Consider the following 22,720-nt stretch of genomic DNA (forward strand, 5'->3'; position numbering starts at 1 on the left):
AGAGACCACTATATACAACGGCAGTCCCCATAGTTTTCCATCACCTTCTCTGTCTCCTTTTGAACAAACTTTGAAAAGACATCCAGGAAGGACGAAGTCTCAGCCGGGTAAATCCGGTGGACTCGCGGCCCACGTTCAAGCTGCATGAAGTGACACAAAGACTGAACGGTGGGCAGACTCCAATGTTAATATGGGATTATATTTTTTTTAATGTTTTATTTATTTCTGAGAGAGAGACAGTGTGAGCTGGGAAGGGTCAGAGAGAGAGGGAGGCACAGAATCCGAAGCAGGCTCCAGGCTCTGAGCTAGCTGTGAGCACAGAGCCCGACGCGGGGCTCGAACCCATAACCGCGAGATCATGACTTGAGCCGAAGTCGGACGCTTCACCGACTGAGCCATCCAGGCGCCCCTATTTTTAAAAGTTTCATGTGATTTGGTTACATTATTCCTTGTCATGAACCCACCAGACTTTCCTCCTAGGGACTCAACACTTAGTACGGGAACAGGCACGTATAATAGAAGTCAGTGGACGTCAAACCACTAACACATTCCCTGAGCCAATGCGCCCATAACCATCTCCTTCCCAAGCAAGCAGAGATAAAGTAAAATACATTTAAAATATTCTAGCAGGCAGGGTGAACATCATCTTTCCAGAAATGCACTCTGAACACGCTGAGGTGGGGTTAGGGGAGATTTGCCATACACATAATACAAACACACTCAAAATCTCAACAACCAAAGGAAAGGGTGAGAATGCAAATAGCACTTCGTTTTAAAAATACACAGTACATCTTTATGCCATTTAAGAAGGGAAAAAAAATATATATATATAAACATGAAGATTCAAGGCAAATTCACCTAAACTACCTATTCTTTATCAACGAGGAGACCCGGAAGGCAAAAAGATGCAATATGGAGAAACGGGGCTGGAAAGCGATTCAGCTGTAAAGTCAGAAGCAAGGTTAGCAAGACAGAATTCAAACATGCTCACCAGATGAAGCGTCCGATACACAGAGTCACCGGACTTGCAATTATTTTCGATCCTGGGCTTGCGCTTTATTCTCCACAGTGCAGACATCATCAGGAATATATGCTCATGGTGATTCTACCACCTGATATGCTCCGCACAGACACAGAAGTTTCTTAAAATACCCCCGAGAGCACCGAACACCTTCCAGTCCCAAGGGAGCATCCTCTCACAGACAGCCCATGCGGGCTTGCCCGTGACACCTACTGTCGCATCTCCACACCGCAAGGAGGGGTGGCAGGATGCCCCCTCCCCCAGAGCAGCACCCCTCTTCCCGTCGGTGGTCCCTGGGGTGGGGTCAGAGGCTAACGCGTGGACCGGAATTCATGCTTTGATTTCACCTGGCTAACCAACAAAAGTTCCAGAAACGGAGAGCCACGGGAGAGCAGAACACAAAGCAGAGAGAGCCTGCCCAGGATGTGAGCAGTGTCTCCTCTGCTCTGCGGCCAAGATCAGCTGATTGGCCAGCGTCACGCAGCGCACGGGGATGTTAAGCCCGGCGGCCCCAACAACTTTGAAGACACCCCTCACACTGAGTCAGGAGCGGGCACTAAAAAAACAAATAGATGGGTAAATAAACACAAACTGTATTCCTTGAACAGTTTATGTTTTCGCAGTTTCCGCTAATGCTTTGTTTCTAAAGCAGACATTTCTGAGACAATCCCAATGTGGATTAGAAAGGAAAAAAAAAAAAGGAAGGCTTTCAGAATGGAAATGTTCTGAAAATTATTCTAATACATTTGCTAAATGGAAAACAAAATCACAGCTGCCAGGGGGCCTGGGATGCAGAAGGAGGCAGAGGCAGCCAGGGAGCTCATTAGCATTCATTTCCAGAGACAAGAGTTTTCCATTAGAAGCAGAGAAACCAGTGGCCAGTGGAGGAGCCCCCATTGAGGTTATCACCCACAGTCACAAGAGGAAGAAGGTGGCTCACAAAAGGGCCAGACAGCCCCCCTGCGGTGTGGGAGCCCCGCCCCCGCCCCAGTACCACCCCGCAATTATCTACTTAACCCCAAAAGCCACAGAAGCGCAAAGTGCTATTAAAAAAAAAATCAAAAAACACGTTAACACTCAAACCTGCATTCTCTTATATTCTGCCCAATATTTCGTAAAACAATTCATTTAGGAAGAACAGCAAAAACATTAAGCAAAAATATCAACAGCCCTCACACCCTCAGCAGGAACAAAGAAAAAATGATTGCTTGTTTCATTTCATTTCATTTCTCAATTTGTTCTTGATTTACTTATTTTTACATTCCACACCCAGCCTGATGCACTCGAAGCAAGGCTAAACCATTCTTCCATGTTTAGGGCAGCCTGCAACTTAAAAATTAATGTTTGGTTTATTCTCAAGAAAAATTACTGATCTACGAGATGTATCAAAAGAATAATCTTGATCAAGAAACTCATGCTCTTTATTTTTTTTTAATGATTATTTACTTTGAGGGGGGGAGACAGAGAGAGAGAGAGAAAGAGAGATATTGGGGGAGGGGCAGAGAGAGAGGGAGACACAGAATCTGAAGCAGGCTCCAGGCTCTGAGCTCCATCAGCATACAGCCTGATGTGATGCAGGGCTTAAACCCACGAACTATGAGATCATGACCTGAGCAGAAGTCAGAAGCTTAACCAACTGAGCCACCCCGGTGTTCCTTACTTTTAAATCATAAAAAAAAAAAAAAAAAAAAGACACCCATAAAGCTTAAGTATTAACATATTTAAGTGGCTAATGAGTATATAACTGACTTACACAGCACACAATTAATTAACTCTCTTTTCTGAAACTTGGTATTTTACACCAGACTTTAACCAATCTGGCCAGAAGGTAGTTTTAGCATAGCAAGTAACAATACAAGGCCTGGTTTTGCCATCTCAGAGCTGTGTGACCTTCAGTGAGTTGTTAACCTCTCTGTTCTGATGTCATTACCTATAAAATAGAGGAAATAATAGTATTTCTCTCTCAGAGATATTGTGAGGATGAGGTAAGTTAGTATGAATAGTGCCTAATATATAAAAGACACTAAATAAGTGTTAGCTCTCATTTACTAGTAAGAATATACAGACTCCAAGAACCATTTGCTTGACTTAAGACTTTTGCTTCCAAATATCCCAAGTGAGAAACTAACTCATCCTTTAATGAGTTAATAGTTAACTAACTTGGGTTGTGGGACAAAATCATTCAAATAAAGATAAAATGTGAATCAAACCAAACCTTGGGAGATTTTCGGGTACAGAATCACACAGTGCTCCTATCCTAGTGAAAAGGAATATGAACCTATAGTTTTAGCAAAGGTCACTGTACTAGCTTTAAAAATACAGATCATCACCCAAACTTGTCATCAATAACTTGGAGGCAGTTTTTGTTTTTGTTTTTTGTACAAGAGCCCACCGAGCATCGCTACAGTGAAATCCAGAGACAAGCTGGTCTGTTCTTGTCTCTGACCCTCTCTGTTCCAGGTGCGCTTTAGGGCCTCTTCTCTGGAGAAAGAGCCGTGAAGTCAGACAGGCATCCACAGTCAGTCAACAAAACCCTGGGCCTCTTCCTTCCTATCCACGGCCAGACCTAATATTATAGAGGACCCTGTTTAGGACCTCATGACTCACAAAATTTAAAATGAAAACAACCTCAAAACCCACAAGGATGAGAACATGGGGCTATTACAGTGAGGTAAAAATGATCCAAGTTAAAAAGTATTCAGAAATATATATTTTAGATATAGAAAAATAGCTGTATTCCTAAATCAAATTAGAAACTGAGAATTAACATTCAATAACTAAATAACATAATAAACACCCTTCCAAATATCTGACCCCAGTTTGGAAATATCTATTTCTCCTGGGGGGGGGTGGCTATCGGTCTCCCCTCCCCCAAGTACATAAAAGTAAAGTAAGGGCCACAAACATTAAAAAGGCAGTTTAAGTAAGTTTTTGTTTGCTTGGGTTTTTTTGGCTTGAAATGAAATGTGTGTATTTCCATTCGTGTGTGTGTGTGTTTTTTAAAAAATGTATTAATGTTTATTTATTTTTGAGAGAGAGAGACAGAATGTGAGCAGGGGAGAGGCAGAGAGAGAGAGACAGAATCTGAAGCAGGCTCTGAAGCGTCTGAGCTGTCAGCATAGAGCCTGATGTGGGGCTCAAACTCACAGACTGCGAGATCATGACTTGAACTCAAGTCAGATGCTTAACCAACTGAGCCACCCAGGTGCCCCTGTGTGTGTGTGTTTTTTTAATGCTTATTTATTTTTGAGAGAGAGAGAGAGAGAGAGAATGAAAGAGGGGGAGGGGCAGAAAGAGAGGGGGACAGAGAATCTGAAGCAGGCTCTGCACTGACAGCAGAGAGCCCAATGCGGGGCTCGAACTCTCGAACCAAGAGATCTTGACGTGAGCCGAGGTGGGACGCTCAACCAACAAAGCCACCCAGGTGCCTTACCACTCAACTGCATTTTAATTAATAACCAGAATAAAGCCTTTTAAAAATATTAAGATTACTTTCAAATATTAAATTTTATACCATGCCCAACTTAGAAAGGACACCCGGAAAGGTAATCCCACGATGATCAGAGACACACGTGGGTAAAAGTGCTGCTGAAGACAAACACAGGCATTCAAGAGAGTCTTACAGAGATAGAAATACCAAGAGAGACAAAAAAGGGCACATATAGAAATGCAGGTTGTTTAAAGTAACGCTCCATATCTGACTCATATATTTCCCCGGCCAATCCGTTCTCTTACAGTTATATTATTTGACCTCCCCAGTCATCCAATCACTGGGTGAAGGCAAGAATCAGCCTGTTACAGAAGAGAACACAAAGGTATAACTTCAAGTTCCAGGATTTGATCAGGGTGAGTGACTGGTACATGTTAAACAAAACAACAAGAGCTAGGTCAAGAATAAAAATAAACGTGTACATATTGGTTTTTGTAAAAAAGGTGAATAAATACAGAAACAGGGTCACATACAATCACTTTTGCTGGGGCAGGGCCTTCGAACAGAGGTAACACCAAGTTTTTAAACTACTGTGCTTGGGAGACTATGCTAAGAAGACATTACTGATCCACTGAACTCTGTGAAGTGCGAGCAGAAGCATGACAAATAATGGAAAACAAATTCACAAATTCACGGTCTTCCACCCAAGAGGCAGAATAAAGACTTTCCTCACAGTCCTCAGCCAACCGAGCAACATGCTATTCGAATAAATTAAAATATGGTTTCTTGCCCTTTAACAGGAGCCAAACACAGACAATGTAGACGAGCTCAAGTGCAGAAAGCACGAACAGCAAGAAGGGGTAACTGACACAGTCACGCACATATTGGACGCTGCATCTTCCAACACAAGACGGAGATGCAAGAAGGAAACAGGATGAAATGAGATCTGAACCCATTGAAAGTGATTTCTGCCCTGTGAGCTCACGTACAGGATTTCGTGTCTTATTTAGCAACAGCTCAGAGTAAAAACACTCGATCCCGCGGAGGGGCCTCCTAACCGCGGACGGCTGCAAAGGTGATGTGTCGGCTGTGATTCTTCGGTGGTTTGACACGTGGGATGTGAAAATGAAAACCTCTCACCTTGCTGCTGTGATCTGTTTCATCTGAGGATTCCAAGTCCGGCCCTTCGGTCTCCTCCGGAGCGGGCTCGGCACCCCCACCCTGCTCGCCACAGAAGCTGTGCCCTGCGAAGTGACATCAGAAGAAAATGAGGGTTGGCACATGCGGCAATCGCGAAAAGCCACGCCTGTGCAAATGGGGGCGTGGGGTCAGGCTTACGACATGTGTGTATCTTGTGAAACCCTCCAAGTACGGCACCACGATCTTGCCTCAGAAAGTGTGTTTTGTTGTTTTTATTGTTACTACCATTACTTTAATATTAGAGTATATACAATATACATGTTTTTAAATTTTCTAATACATAATTGTTATGACGCACCCCCCACCCCGCCCCAACAAACTCAAGTTAAAGTCCTAACCTTCCACCTCATGGTATTTGGAGGTGGACCCAGGGACATGAACATTCAGTCCACTATACTGTGATGTCTGTTTTGGCAAAGTCTGGCAAGCTATAACCATTAACACCCAACTTCCATACTCCCCACCACATTCTATGTAGAAGTGAAGGAAGCAGACACTGCAATCACAGACCTCCGGAGGGCATCTCAAATTTAAAGAGCATCTGAACCCACAGGGATTACGCCCTGTAGATTCAGATTCAAAAGATCTGGGGTCCATCCTAGAATTCCACATTTCTCACAAGCCCCCCGATGACACCCATCAGTACTGCAGGGCTATGGACCACACCTGGAGTCCCAAGGCTCAGACACTTACTTAAAAGCCTCTAGCTAATCTGATGAGGCAGTGGGAATCAAACCAGGTCGGCACTGGATCAGGGATGATAGCACCATCACTAGAAATGGACAGGATAGAAAACGAGATGGTTGGGGCACCTGGGTGGCTTAGTTGGTTAAGCGTCCGACTTTCGCTTAGGTCATGATCTCGCGGTTCGTGGGTTCGAGCCCTGTGTTGGGCTCTATGCTGACTGCCAGCTCAGAGCCTGGAGCCTATTTCAGAGTCTGTATCTCCCTCTCTCTCTGACCCTCCCCTGCTCACGCTGTCTCTCTCTCTCCTAGAAATAAATAAAAATATTAAAAAAAAAAAAAAAGAAAGAAAGAAAACGAGACGGTTAAAGGAGCCACTTTCTGACCCTTTGGATGAGAAAGCCTCGGTTTGTAAAGAGGCTGCCTTATCCAGTGACACCGGTACAGTCCTAACCTGCCTGGCATCACTTTCTGTTCGGACTTGAAGTCAGCTGGGCAAGAGGGAGGAAGCCCAGCCCCGAGCAGGCCCTGCTCCAGGCTGCATCCTGCGGTCTCCTCTCCTCCTTTGGACCGAAGCACCAAGGAAGTGAACACACACTCAGTGGAACTTTCTGTCTGTGTCCTCCCTTTAGCTCTGGCTCTAGGATTTTCTAATTACTTGCTCACTCTACTATATGGTGGTGGCAGTCCAAGAAAGCAGCTCAGTTAAGTTGGTGGCTATCAACTACGTCATACTGTCACCTCCATGGGGAAGAAGCGATTGAACACTCTTCATGGCGGCAGTGGCCTAGATGCTAGGGTCAGAGAAAAAGGCAAGAGTTGATCCCCAACACGGAGGAGTGGATAAGCTCATTTAGGGAGACTCTGCTAAGCACTAAACTCTTGGATCATAGAAACCACGGCTCACTCAGCTCTAGCCAGAACAGCCAGGCGGCACAGCACATGGGGGCACCATGCACACTGCAGTCTGCAGAATGACCACCCCCTGACCATACAACCAAACGCTGTGACCCCACAGATCCCACTGTGTAATATAATGCCTGGGGGAAAGCTGATGCTCATAAAATAGTGGGGAAATAGATGAAAAGATTTTCATTGTTAATGATACCATGGGGATAGGTATCCTGAAAAGGAGGGAGGGAGGGAGGGAGGGAGGGAGGGAGGGAGGGAGGGAGGAAGGAAGGAAGGAAGGAAGGAAGGAAGGAAGGAAGGAAGGAAGGAGGGAACCTCACCTCTACACAACACTCAATGCTAAACAAAACATAACAAAATCCTTTTAAACATAGAGTTGAGCTCCAAGAAGTCCCAGGGCCCAAAATGAAGACAATAAAAGAAGGTGGCATGGTGGGCCAGTCTAAAAGCTGTAGCAATATCAAGTAAATCCATCAGTCCCCACTCCCTAGAGCAGTGTTTCCCAAAGACAGAAAGAGATCTACTGGTGTCAGGAGAGAAGTAATTTTGGGGGGCGGGACGCAAAACCACACACTTGGAAGCAACACTTAAGTCTTCCTTGCTCCCGGGCACTAAATACAATGAATACTCCCCGGCCTCTGTGCCAAGAAAAAGGCATCCACACAGGGCGCCTGGGTGGCTCAATCAGTTGAGCATCCAACTTTGGCTCAGGTCATGATCTCACGGATTGTGGGTTCGAGCCCTGCATGGGGCTCTGTGCTGACAGCTCAGATCCTGGCGCCTACTTCAGATTCTGTGTCTCCCCCCACCCCTTTCTCTCGCTCTCAAAAATAAACATTTAAAAAAAAAACTTAAAAAAATGCATCCACACATTTCCCAACAGCAGTACCATCCCAGCTTGGGAACCGATGCCCTGGAGACTCTGGTTTCAAGTGTAAAGACCAGAGATAGAAAACAGGTGTCATATCGGCACAAGTTGGAGATCTAGAACTGAATCTCCCACGTTCATACAGTTCCTTTGAAGGGCTACGCCCTTGGTCTAAAAAGATGTAAAAAGATAAAAGAAAAAAGTGTTCACTGGCAAAAGGGAAGGGAAGGGAGAGAAAAAGAAGGGGATTAAGGGGAGGGGAGGAGAAGAGAGGGGAGGGGAGGGAAGGGGAGGGGAGGGGAGGGGAGGGGAGGGGATGGAGGGAAAGGAGGCTTGTCTGATTTTTCCCTATACTCTGGAACAGAAGAGTAGGGAGGGAGCAAGGTGAGGGTGTGGGGGAGGTTCTCCAAACAGAATAACCACCGGCTGGTCCTACACGTGTTTGAGATTCAAAATTACACCATGTACTGCATCCAGGAGACTCTCTTAGTCAGCTTGGGATACTGTATCAAAAGACCACAGATGTGGTGGCTTAACTAACAGACATTTATTTCTCTCCATTTTGAAGGATGGAAGTGCAAGGTCAAGGGGCTCACAGATTCACCACTTGGTAGGGACCCTTTCCCTGGCTTATGGAAGGCCACCATCTCCCTATGTGCGCACATGACCTTTTCCTTGTGCGCGTAAGGGAAGAGTGAGCTCTGCTCTCTTGCTCTCCTTACAAGGACACTAACCCCATCATGGGGGCCTAATCTCACAACTTTATCTAAGCCTAATTACCTCCCAAAGGCCCCAACTCCAAAGAACAATCACATGGGGCTCACGGCTTCAACATACGGATTTTGGCAGGACACAAATATTCAGTCTGTGATACTCAAGATGAAAAACTACCTTAAAATCATTGCAGATTTGTATTCCAAGGGCTCTGGCAAAAACAATCAAAACCCTCTGGAGAAATTCACTCTTAAAGATGGAATCAGGTGATACACAGAGATAAAGCTTGAACAAATAAAAACTCCTAATCCATTACTATAAAACCCAGGGAGAAACAGGTCCCCACGAGTGAGAAGCCATAGGTACAATAAACAACAGAAGCAGATTCCCAAGGAATAGTACTGTAATCATCAGATATAGTATGTCAAGTGTGCTTTAAAAATATGTATTTTTGTGGGGCGCCTGGGTGGCTCAGTCAGTTGAGCATCCAACTTCGGCTCAAGCCATGATCTCACGGCTCATAAGTTCAAGCCCCGCATTGGCTCTGTGCTGATGGCTCAGAGCCTAGAGCCTGCTTCGGATTCTGTGTCTCCCTCTCTCTCTGCCCATCTCCCACCTAAAAAAAAAAAAAATTAAAAAAAAAAATTTTTTTTGAAAAGGAACAAGAGGTAACTTCAGAGAAAAATCAGGTACATTCACAGAGTTTTCAAAAATGAGAACTAACCACTAAAATAAAACGCTCAATAGGTAAGAATAAAAGTTCAAGATGGAATAAAAGATCTTCTGAAGAAAGCACAAAAATCTTCAAATGCTAAAACTACCAATACAGAATTGTATTTCCAGCTAAAAGATTATTCAATAAGAAGAATATAATGTTCTCTGTTTGAGGAACAAAGAGTGAGAAGTTTGCTACAAACAGAACCTCCCCCCCCAAAAAAAATAAATAAATAAAAATAAAAACCTCTCTAAAGGATCTACAGATATACCTTGGAGATATTATGAGTTTGGTTCTAGACCACTGAATGCAGTGAATCTCTCAGTAAAGCAAGTCAAATGAATTTGTTGGTTTCCCAATGCATAGAAAAGTCATGTTTACAGTACATTGTAGTCTATTAAGTGTGCAATAGCATTTTGTCTTTAAAAAGTACAATTTTTTAATGTTTATTTATTTATTTTGAGAGAGAGAGAGATAGCGAGTGGGAGGCAGAGAAAGAGGGAGAGAGGCTCCCAGGCAGGTTCTGCACTGTCAGTGCAGAGCCCGATGTGGGGCTGGAACTCACAACCTGTGAGATCAGGACCTAAGCCAAAATACAGTTGGATGCTTAATGGACCAAGCCACCCAGGCTTCCCCTTAAGACTTTACTTTTAGGGCACCTGGGTGGCTCAGTCAGTTAAGTATCTGACTTCGGCTCAGGCCATGATCTCATCGCTTATGAGTTCCAGGCTCACATCGGGCGCTGTGCTGACAGCTCAGAGCCTGGAGCCTGCTTCAGATTCTGTGTCTCCTGCTCTCACTCTGACCCTCCCCAACTCGCACTCTGTCTGTCTTTCTCTCTCTCAAAAATAAGTAAACATAAAAAAAAAACTAAAGGGATAGGAAAATATAGTTGGCTAATGTAAAGAAAGCATGACAAATGTCAGACAAAACAGATTTAGTCATGACATGAAGATGTATCAATCATTATTAAGCTTAATCCATGAATATATTTCATACCCTATTACAAAGAATTTGTGAATGTACATCTTCCCCAAGGGCCAGCAATTTATACAAACAGGCCACACATTAGACCACAACATAAATCTCAACAAATTCCAGAGAGTCTGTATTTAGCTACAGACTACACTAGCCACACTTTGGGGGAACTAAATGTTTGTTACAAAAGACCAAAAAGCCAATGACAGCAACGACAGTTTCAGAGAAGAAGAAGGAGATTACAGTATTTTCCCTGCCAGATCTCAAAATGTATTATAAAGTACACAACAGAGAGCCCAGTAATGGCCATCCTGCATAGGAAGGCGTGATATGTACGGCAGATGTGCCATTTCAGATCCTGGAGAGATGAATGGTACGTCTGATAAATGCTATGACAGAAGATCTACTCAGATGGAAAAATATAAAGTTGTACCCTAACACACCCCATTCACAAAAATCAATACCAGGGAGGTAAAAACCAGAAGAGTGTGAGTAGCCCAAAATATAAAATCTCGTATGAGAAAATACAGACAACAATGTTGGTTACCTTAGGAAAGACAATGGCTTCTTAAATAAGATATAAAAAAGCACAAATCATATGAGATAGAAAAGCAGATTTTATTAAAATGAAAAACCCTTCTGCGGTGCCTGGGAGGCTCAGTCGGTTAAGCATCCGACTCTTGATTTTGGCTCAGGTCATGATTTCACAGTTCGTGAGTTTGAGTCCTGTATCGGGCTCTGCACTGTCAGATCCCTACTCGGGATTCTCTCTCTCCCTCTCTCTCCCTCTGTCCCTCCCCTGCTTACTCTCACTCTCTCTCTCAAAATAAATAAATTAAAAAAAATTTTTTTAATAAATAAATAAATAAAATTTAAAAGTTTTCTAGGGCACCTGGGTGGCTCAGACAGCTAAGCAGCCGGCTCTGGGTTTCAGTTCAGGTCATCATCTCATGGTTCATGACTACAAGCCCCGCGTTGGGCTCTGTGTTGACAGTGCGGAGCCTGCTTGGGATTTTCTCTCTATCCCTCTCTCTCTAACCCTCCCTCTCTCTTGCAAAATAAATAAGTAAACTTTAAAAAATAAATAAATTGAATTAAATTTAAAACCTTCCTTCATCAAAATGCAACAAGACACAGTACAGACTGAGAAAAGTTATCTTCACCATGTAACTGGCAAAAACGTTAATATCTAGACTATAAAGGAACTCCTATGAATCAGTACCTATAGGTACATCCGATTCTAAAGTTCTCTTTCACTCCACTATGCCAGGCTTCTGCCCTTAGCTGAAGACAAAAATTAACAAAATAAGAGAAAAAGAGTGATGCAGCTTGTAGAAGACAGTATGCAAACTGATGACTCTGTCCATCCCTTTGAGCACTGACTTTTGTGTCACTTTTTCTCCACCCCATGGGACTGGCCTTGTGACTTGCTTCAATCAACAGAACGTGACACAGGTGGTGATACAGGAGTCCCGAGTCAAGGTGTCAAGAGTTCTTGCAGTTTCTGGCTCGCCCCTGGGATCCCAAGCTCACAGGACAAACTACGGGCTAGCCTCCTGAGGTCCAGCCAACCAAGCACCAACGGGCAAGTGAGGCCATCTTAACCCAGCCCCAGTCAAGCCACCTGATGACACAGCCACATGAATGACTCCAGGCAAGGACAGGAAGGACCCAGCTGAGTTCCGCCCAAATTGCTGACCACAGAAGAGTGAGCAAGGAAAATGACTGTCGTGGGGTGGTCTGATACCTAGCAGAAGATAACCAGCAAATGGGTAAAGGGGGGAGGGGGTTGTAATCAGAACAAGCCAGAGAGGCAGGAACAGGGACTTCAAAGAGATGAGATCATGTTTGCGCTCCGATGCCTCAAGACCTTCTCCGAACATCCCCCAGCTGAAAAGGCTTATGGAAGAATACAGTTGGGGGTTTCTGGCAACCCCAACACAATACAGTTTTGCAACATCCTCTGTCAACTCTCCACTGCCTTCCCTGCAAGAGACTTTCTTCCAACAACAGACACTGAAGGAATTTTCTTATTTGGCCTGGAGGGAGCTGCCCCCGTTTGCTCACCAGTGCGCCCACACACACATAGACGGCTCTGCTGATCATCAGAGAGATGGGAGAGCCGGAGGTAAGGCCGTGAGGTGGCTGAAGAAGTGGCCACAGCAAGGGAGCTGCTACCTTGCCTCCAGTCCACCCCCACGTTTAGCACAACGTCTGGCACAGAGAAGGTGCCCAGAAGCCGTTGGGCAGCACAGAGAAGAACTGGGGCCAAATCCCAAGAGACAATGGATTGACAGGGCGCTGGGCAGCCCCAGGGAATGAGGAAGCACAAAGTAGGGCTGAGGCTGGGCAGGATGGGACCTACAGGCCCCATAAATAACATTCATTGTTGCAAACAGGTGTGATCATTTCTTTTAAAAATGATTTTCACGGGGCACCTGGATGGCTTAGTCGGTTGAGCGTCCAACTTTCGCTTAGGTCATGATCTCACGGTTCGTGGGTTCGAGCCCCGCGTCGGGCTCTGTGCTGACTGCCAGCTCAGAGCCTGAAGCCTGTTTCAGTCTGTGACTCCCTCTCTCTCTGACCCTCCCCTGCTCACGCTGTCTCTCTCTCTCTCTCTTTCTCTCCTAGAAATAAATAAAAACATTAAAAAAACACTTAATTTAAAAAATAAAAAATAAAAAAAATAAAAATAAAAATGATTTTCACATCAGGGCGCCTGGGTGGCTCAGTTGGTTAAGCCTCTGACTCTTGATTTCAGCGCAGGTCATGGTCTCACAGTTTGTGAGTTCGAGCCCTGCGTTGGGGTCTGCTCTGAGCGTGGAGTCTGCTTAGGATTCTCTCTTCCTCTCTCTCTCTCTGCCCCTCCCCCCAAAAAAAACACCCCTTAAAATGACTTTCACATCATAATAATGTTTTTGTGACCAAGAAAACCTTTGTGACTAACACATCCCATTCACCACAAGCAGGGCACACATCAACGTAAGCCTATATTTAGATCTGTCTTTAATTTACTTGGCTGAGACACATTTGCTCTGGCTCCATTCAAGTCTGTGAGGGACTTAAATTTAAAGAAAGAAGATAAAAAACTTTCGCTTATGAGATGTACTAACAATGTGTATCGCATAAGCAGATTCTCCAATTCAAACATTTCCAAAGAGGGACCAATTATAACATTGATTTTCTTAACGCCTTGATTAACGCCTGAGTTGAAAGCTCTGTGAGGAAAAAAAAAAAGATTTGGAGACAAGGGGGCAAGAAAAGCACAGATACTGTCAATAAAAACATTTAGCTGACATTTCACCATTAGGCCATGATTTCATTTTGCTTTTTACTCATTTTACTGTCCTGTAAGGATTCCATAGAAACACTTATAATATATATATATATGATCGGCATAAACACCCTTTCCTCAACAAAGCTAAAAAAACAAAAATGACTACAGAGGTGGGGAAAAAAGAATAGGGAGAGGTAAACATACACTATGAAAAAAACCCTCCATCTTTAACTTAATAGACCAAAAACTTCTTTCCAGCCACATTTCATAAAATCTCAGTGTCTGTTTCTCTATGGAGAGAAATTTTTATACCCACAAATGCTTAGTAGATCTAAGCACTACTGACTGTTAATTTGTTGTGAAAGTCAAATAATACAAGGTTCACTAATGTTCTTTAAAAACATTCAAACGGAAGCTCTAAAATTCCAAACCATGTTCTTCCCCACACACAGGATTTGGAGGGTGTCATCAACCCCATCCAGCCGGAAATGAAGACTAGATGTTTGGTTCTCGCCAGCAGGGCCTCAGGAAACAAGCCAGGTGCTGTGTGACAAAACCATGGCGCCCAGACAGTTTACAAATCGCACATGGCTCCGAATTTTATCAACAAACAAATAGAAGACCATGTGCTACTGGTATCTGTGAGCCTTCAGAGCCTCTGATGGACGGGGCCATATTTGTTTGTAGGAAGATAAATCTGTATGGTTCCTCTTTCTCTGTTGCGTCTCCCTGCTGTCTGATTGCCTTGTGTTTTCTGAATCAAGCTCCAGACAATCTGCACGGAACAACAGTCTGAAATAGACTCGTACGTTCCACGGGCACTGGAGGAAAGCAGGCTCTGCCTGCAAATCAAACAGCTGTCTGTGTTGGGTGCTCAAGTGGTCCTCTGACTAGGGTGCCTTGGACGCTCCCAGCTGTCACAGAAGCCTTTCCTGTTACGACAAACGCTGCCTAATCTACTTCCTGCAGGAGGGATGTTTGTACTCGGACAGACTCTAATCTTCCACTTAGCATCAGACAGATGTGCCTGAGGTATATTGAGTAGGGGGGTGTGGGGGGCTGACTCTCCAAACCCAATGATGGCCCCAATTGTCTTCGACCCTATGGGCCAGCGTTAGCTGCCCCGTCGCTCAGCTCTCCCCAGTTTGGCTTCCAGAATGGCCATTTTTCGAACGAGAACTAGCTCAGTTTGATGAACTCTGGCACTTGTATTGTAACACTGAGCTAAATGAGGGCACGGGTTTTGCCACAACCCGTCGAGTGGAATTTTAGAGAAGCTAAAGCAGAGCTGGATTCTCCATAAAAATTAAACGGATGTCAGCACAATGGCGGAATTTAAAATGAAAGACGCAAACAGATGTTTCAAGGGATTTGAAAGACACCCTGGATGCCACCTGTAGTGATTCTTTCAACTTGCATAAAATGTGGGGTTTTGCAAAATTGCTGACAGAAATACCTTTGTTCCAAGAACTAATTTTAATAGTAAGTATCTCATGCCAGAAGAATAATGTCACTCACATTTGGGAGAAAGGCCCCAGAATCAGCATTTATTTGTTCTTTGCTCTTCCCTTGACTCAAAAGGCAGTCAGTGGGGGAGGGGTGGGGGGAGATGCCAGAAAAGGGTATTTGTGTTAGAATTCCCTCAATAAATGTTTAATAAAACCTTTGAAAATTATTGTAGATCTAGATTTGCATCCCTATATTGATGCTCACTATGAATATTTCCCTAGCTGGGTAATGTGGGTTTTCCTTCTAGTAAAGTGGGCCCATGGCTCTCCAAGGGAGGAGAATTTGCTGCTCGGGGGACAGCTGGCAATACCTGAAGAGATTCTGATTGGCACAACTCGGGGAAGGGGCTATCATTAACTTACAGCGGTTACATTAATGCACAGGACAGCGCCCACCACAGAGAATTACCTGGCCCCAAACATGAGTAGCTCCAGAGGAGACCAGTATTCAAAATAAATCACACAGGAACATTCGAGAGGCTTTCTGGAAACCTCACACAGACACACACAGTGTTGCAGCTTCCTACGTCAGCTTCCTCTTCACTCCAAGGTTCTCTCTATAACAACAGCCACTCAAGGAACTATCTTTCTGTCTAGACATCCTTCCTCCATCTTCTTACCAGTACGTCAGTAAACAAACATTTTTTAAAAAAAGGAGAGGGGGTATGGATGAAAGTAGCTCAAGAAAAATTCAACAAGGACCCCAGGTGGTCAGTGACTGAGAACGGGAAACTGAGTCTCAGGGAGAACACTAAGGAGGAGGTCTCTTGTTTTCTAAGCCAACAAACCAACTCATCCGCCACACTTTCTTCTCATGAAGGGATCCGAGGGCAGAGACGCACTCCACACCACCTAACGGATTTCCATTACAAAAATCTCAGGCCACAATATGATGTCAACAAATGCCACTATAGATGGTCTGCACGTGACCGTAACTTTCCAATCACCTTGTGTTTCCACCAAGACAATCAAAAGCAGATCAACAAACAAAGATGGTTGGAAACCAAACACAGTGGATCCCAATCCCAGCTGCATGTTAGAACCCCTCGAGTTTTAGCAACCACAAGAACAAATGCACCCTAGGCCCCATCCCAGATCATGGGAGTCACCATATCTGAAAAGGGGCCCAGGTGTCTCAGCACCTCGACTACAGAATTCATTCTTTCCGCCTGGGAAAGGGAAATACTTAAGTAATGTATTCATAAATTTAGTTATCAGACAATTCACCTGATGCAGATTGAGGTGGATAGAGTAGAGCCCAGTGAGATAAAAAATGAGCAGCTTCTGGTAACAAGCCAAAGATCTTCATGTCCCCATAAGAGACTGTGCTCCGAATATGTAACATTTATCGAGCACTTCCTAAGACCTATTCTAAATACTTCACTTTTTCTTATTAAATTTTTTTTAGCGTTTATTCATTTTTGAGAGACAGAGAAAGACAGAGCATGAGCAGGGGAGGGGCAGATACAGAGGGAGTCACAGAATCTGAAGCAGGCTCCAGGCTCTGAGCTGTCAGCACAGAGCCCGACATGGGGCTCGATCCCATGAACTATGAGATCATGACCTGAGCCGATGTTGGACGCTCAACTGACTGAGCCACCCAGGTGCCCCCAAAACACTTCACTTTTATAACTCAATTAACCCTCACAACAACTTAGTGAGACAGTACTGTGGTATCATCCCCATTTCATGCACGAGGACACTGAGGCACTGATAGATTAAGCATAACCTGTTCAAAGACAGAAAGCTAAGCAACAGAGAATCAGGACATAGTCTCAGGAAACTTGGTCTCGGAGCCCACTCTTACCCACTAGGGTGTGGGGCTTTCAGAGAGGGAACAAACTTCTACACAACAAAGGGGTTCAGAAATAATCCAGCCCTGAAAGTTAAGCCCATATTTCGGTCGGGGATCTGAGGGCACAATTGGGCCATGCCTGCCTACTTGGGCTTGTAGGATGGGGTGAGCAGCTGGCCAGCCTCCTACAGAGAGGCACCAGCCAGGGCTCACATGGCCCCCAGGGTCCCTAAGATACTGCCTGGCCCTCCGTCCAGGTTGCCAAACAGCCACTGTGACTGCCATTAAGATGGTCCCTGCCTCAGACCTCAAACCTACCACTCAGGATGTTTCTTATTTTTAGCTCCTTCTAAATTTAGACGAAGGCTACAGTTCAGCCTCCCTGCTGTACAAATTTCCTACTTGTTTTCTTTGCTATTTTGACTGCAGCTGTCAGTGGATACTGCTTTATCTCTGCCTCATTACTGAGCAATCTTTCAGGTTATTTTATCCTGTTTTATCTGCCTCTTGTATTTTTTCATGGTGAAATGGGGATTAGAAGCTGGTAGCGACCGGAAGGCAAACAGGGTTCAGCCGCGCCAATTGGACCGCCACTGCCCAGGGCATTTGAGAATTCTTCTGGAACGTATTAATGCTGAAGCCAACTTAGAAACCTTAGAAGAAAACTAACACGATGACTACTTTTTTTGCTTTATGCCTGAACCAGTCTTAATGACCTGAATTTGACCGAGAAGACTATGTTCTGAAAGATTTTTGATCACTGTGAAATAGTATCCTTCAACTGTAAAAGGAGCAAAGGAATGGATACATCTTCTAGGAATGATTCCAAAATGGAAATTTTAGTGTGTTTTAAACACTGGTAGATTTGGTGGATTAAGCACTCAGCCTTCAAAGGTGACTGGCCTGAAGGAGGTAACATATACTATACAGAGGTCAGTTAAGTTTAAAACTCCATCATATAAAAGATGGGACAGCCATTATATGTACAGAATATACGCAGATATTTCTAAAATAAATACACGCATGAAACACATTATAAAACAATGAAATACATTATAAAACAATTTTAATTTATAAAAAAATATTTAAAAATTTAATAAAAATTTGCAAAATGTACACACACAATTATTTAAAGCAGAAACACCCTAAAACAGGGATGATAAACCTTTATTTAAACAGTTAAAAAAAAACCTTTCTTTGCAAAAATGGGCCATGGATTGCATTTAACCTGTGGGTTGTAGTTTGCCAACCCCTGCTTTATATCCGTAGCCCACAGGAAGGACACAGACAGAAAAAAAAATTCAAAGAAAGTTGAAATACACTGTATGTACATAGTATGTACATCCAGATCTTTTTTTTAATATACTTTATTGTCAAGTTGGTTTCCATCGTACATCCAGATCTTATAAAAATCCTTTAAATAACCTAACTTAACACAACAAGCCTCATTCAAAGTCATGTTACCGATAGAAATATCGGTCTCTGTGAACTGAGTTTTATGGGATCGATACTGCCATCTTGTGGTCACACAAAAGAATAGCCTTCATGGTCTCCGTTCCTTATAATGGTACACAGCTCACCGGAAACATTTTCTAAAAACCTGATTGGGGTGTGAGTACTGCAATGACATAATGAGTCAAGGAAGTCAACAGCAGTTAAGTGTGATCAATCTTCCAAAGCCTCAGCTTGCCAAATTCTTGCAACAGCCACTGAACAAAAGAATGTACTCTCACAAGGGTTCTGCTGTGGATCTATTTTCATCAAGCCAAACTTCAGAAGGGAATTTGAAAAACACACGAGGGTGCCTGGGTGGCTCAATCAATCAGTGTTCGACTTGGGCTCAGGGCATGATCTCGTGGTACATGAGTTCGAGCCCCGCATTGGGCTCTGCAATGACTGCAGAGCCTGCTTGGGATTCTCTCCCTGCCTAACTCCCCCCACCCTGCCCCTCAAAGTAAATAAATAAACTGAAAAAACAAAACAAAACAAAAACCATGGCAGGGCAAAGAATACTCGAAGTACCTACACTCAGATTCTGGAACCACGACTTTTTTTTTTTTTAACTCAAGTTTTAAAAAGAAAATAAATCCAAAAACCCCAACGCACTGAATCAGCCCCAGGGCTAGACCCAGGTCATGGAGAAAGAAGTGACAGCAATATGCTGCTAACGGGTGTGCTCGTTCAAGGACTCTCGCAGAACCAGAACAGGGTGCCCATGGAGCAACGTGAAGATATAATCCCAGTCCCAGGAAAACACTCAGGACAAAGAGAGAGACAAACCAGTAAGAAGAGTAGTGTATGATTAGGGCCCACGTGAAAGGGGTCTCTGCAGGGAGCTAGCTCTGCTGGGTCCCACCCGGAAGGCTTCAACAGGCAAGTGGCATGCAAGTTGCTTCTTTTTATATTTTATGTTTGGTTTATTTCTTTATTTTAAGGCTAGGAGCAGGGGAAGGAAGGGCAGAGAGAGAGAGAGAGAGAGGAAGAGAGAGAGGATCCCAAGCAGGCTCCACACTATCAGTGCAGAGCCTGATGTGAGGCCCAAACTCACAAACCATGAGATCATGACCTGAGCTGAAGTCTGATACTTTCATCAAGCCGAGGCCCCCTGGGCGCCCCCAGGTTGCTTCTTTCAGGGAAAGCACAAGGTTCCAAGGGGACAGGGAGAGAAGAGCAGTGGACGGGGCAGGGCAGGGTCCCACCTACGGACTCCTGCTCAGACTGGAGACTGGGAGAGCCCAGGAGAAGCTGAGCTCTGAGTGCATTTCCCCTCCGGGCAGCCCATGACCTCTCTCACACAGACGGGAAAGCGCGGGCTGGACGGTTTGGTGGACGGTGGCGTGGAAGGCAGAGGGGGTACCCAGAGCCTTGGTGAGTCTTTGTCATCTCTACCCACAGCCAAGAGACGGTGGCCTCGACCCATTCAACTTTCTCCAAAATGACACACAGCAGCAGCAGCTCTGTGTGTGACAGGTTGATGCCCACCCCTCAAGAACACAAGTCCCCGGCCCCTGGAAATTAACAGGAAACACACATTCCGTAACCAGCTCATCTCACTCGTACATCTTAGGCCCGCTTGCCCCCCGCCACTGGAACACACACACGCACACATGCACACACACGCACACGCGCACACGCCCAGCAGGTCCCGCTGCCCTGGGCTCAGCCGTGGGTCTGGCACATACCTGGGTTGCTGCTGAGGAAGGCCAGCGGGCTGTCGCCGAGATCCCCGGGGCCGTCGGCTCGGTGGGGCGGGCAGGCCAGCAGCTCAACGCCGCCGGCCAGCTCGGGGCAGGTCCTCACCAGGAGGCCCAGGGATGGCTGCGTGAGGAGATCTCTGAGCACAGAGGAGCTCAGGGTGCCTGCAGCGCGGTTATTGATCTCGAGAATCTCATCTCCTGCTTTCAGACCTGCCAACGCGAGATGGAAAATGTTTCATTTCACACGCACATAAAAGCAGCGGCCGCGGCAGCGACGAGTCAGATCGCGACAGCGTAGAAACCCTGCTGTAAAGGGCACGTGGAGCTCACCTGGGGCCCCAGGTACTGGTGCAAACAGGCTCTGGTCCTCAACAGTGATCACCAGGTGATCCCGTGGGCCCTGGTTTCGGAAGGTTCTGGACTCGGACATGACAAGCATGCCTATCTGCCTTCCACACACCAGCTAAACACATGTTCTCCTTCCTGAGTCCACCTGCTCCGGGTATCTTCTCTTCACACATGCTAATTCCGACCATCCTCCTCAGTTTTGAGGGGAAATGGTAGAAATGCTCTGGGGCACCTGGGCGGCTCAGTCAGTTGAGCATCCGACTTTGGCTCAGGTCATGATCTGGCGGTTTGTGGGTTCGACCCCCCACATTGGGCTCTACTGTTGGCATAGAGCCCACTTCGGATCCTCCGTCTCCCTCTCTCTGCCCCTCCCTGGCTTGCACGCTTGCTCTCCTCTCTCAAGAATAAACAAACATTAAAAAAAATTTTTTAAAGAAAATGCTCTGATTGCTGTAATCAATATGTTTTGTACACACTCATGCGACAGTGCACACACGTGTGGCACAGCCGGCTCACATCTCTTGCTCACTGCTATGGAACCAAAGCGCAGTGAGCGTCCTTCCTCTGACTACGACTGTAGAAATCACCTTATTCCAAACACAATCTGCAGAACCACATTGATCATTTTTTGCCTTTCCTCCCCCTTTTCTTTAACTTCATCTGGGCTCCGGGATGAGTATTTTTTGGAAGGTCCCCAAAGGTTCTGCCGCTTTTGCAAAGCATTCTGGGGGAGTTGCCAAAGTCTGGGACCCAAGGGAGCAGCTGTGAACTAGCCCAACCCAAAAGAACAAGAGGTTGTGACAGACCCTGCGGCGTTCCAACCTGGTATCAAAAGAACATTCCAGCAGTTCGAGAAAGGGAGAGGTTAGAGCAGAACATGAAAGGAAATATTGTTTCAGCTAAGAAGAAGAGTCCAACTCTCATTTTAAAGACTCACGTAGAAAAACAAACTCAGAAAAGGAAGTGAGTGAAGGGCAAAGGTAATGAATAAACTGCAGAAATGAGACGCCACTCAGCTCCTCAGGTATCCACGGATCCCACCTCCGAGTCTGCAGGAAAGCGTTTCCACAGAGAAGTACTTACTTCCCGGCTTCACCGGGTCACAGCCCTTGCCTATCTGTGCTCGGATTTCCAAAACCACTTGACATCCATCTTCCACCATAAAATACTCCAGGAAGCGCTTGGAGTGGGGAGGCAATGGAAGAGAAATAAGAATGTTTTTCTCTACTCAGAGGTGGAATTCTGGGAAGGAACCACTCCAGGTTTAGGGGGCAGATTTTGGCATCACAGCATTTGAATTGAAAATACAAAATTTCCCCATGTGAAAAGTAGTTTGGTTTGTTGTTTTTTTAAGTATTCTCTTGGGAACAACCTTTTTGGTTAGATATGAGAGAAGGTAATACAAGGAGAAACAGAAGACAAGACTTAAACATCTAGGAATTTGGTTCTTTTTCTTTTTCAATCAATCAATGTTTTCAAAACATTGATTTTTTTAATGTTTTTTATTTATTTCTGTGAGAGAGAGAGCGAGAGAGAGAGCGAGCGCAGGAGAGGGTCAGAGAAAGAGGGAGTTACAGAATCCGAAATAGTCTCCAGGCTCTGAGCTAGCTGTCAATACAGAGCCCAATGCGGGGCTCGAACCCACGAATCGTGAGATCATGACCTGAGCCGAAGTTGGACGCTTAACCGACTGAGCCACCCAGGTGCCCCTGGTTCTTTTTTTTTTTTTTTTTAAAGAAGTTCCAGGTTTACCATGACTTGGTGGACCACAAGTGTGTAGTGGGTTGAATGGTGGCCCCTCCAAAATATGTCCATGTCCCAGATCCTGTGAACGGAGACTTATTTGGAAACAGGATTCGCAGTTATCATTAAGTAAATGCTCTTGAGATTATAGCATGCAGGATTATTTGGTGGGTCCAAAACCCACTGATAAATGTCCTCTGAAGAGAGGCCCAGAAAGAAGAGGAGTGAGCCATGCAAAGATGGAGGTGAATACTGGGGTGTAGACCAAGGAACGCCGGAACTATCAGAGGCTGGAGGAGGCAAGGAAGGATTCTCTCCTAAAGACTTGAGA

General features: G+C 45.1%; 1 protein-coding gene across 7 annotated transcripts in view; it reads right to left on the minus strand.

Annotated features, from left to right (window-relative positions):
- The window catches only part of TIAM1 (TIAM Rac1 associated GEF 1), a 394,669-nt gene that overhangs the window by 36,270 nt on the left and 335,679 nt on the right, over positions 1-22,720 (minus strand). For 6 of the 7 annotated variants that reach the window (XM_039229055.1, XM_039229039.1, XM_039229048.1 and 3 more), the window contains 2 exons: positions 20,284-20,508; positions 5,592-5,695 (listed from right to left, as the gene is read on the minus strand). In XM_039229055.1, the coding sequence (XP_039084986.1) occupies positions 5,592-5,695; positions 20,284-20,508 (329 nt within the window). Of the gene's footprint in view, positions 1-991; positions 1,438-5,591; positions 5,696-20,283; positions 20,509-22,720 lie in introns of those variants that run through there. The other variant, XM_039229064.1, reaches the window with a different exon arrangement.

The sequence above is a fragment of the Hyaena hyaena genome, unplaced genomic scaffold, assembly GCF_003009895.1.
Source record: "Hyaena hyaena isolate Hyena2069 unplaced genomic scaffold, ASM300989v1 scaffold_2, whole genome shotgun sequence".
Lineage (NCBI taxonomy): Eukaryota > Metazoa > Chordata > Mammalia > Carnivora > Hyaenidae > Hyaena > Hyaena hyaena.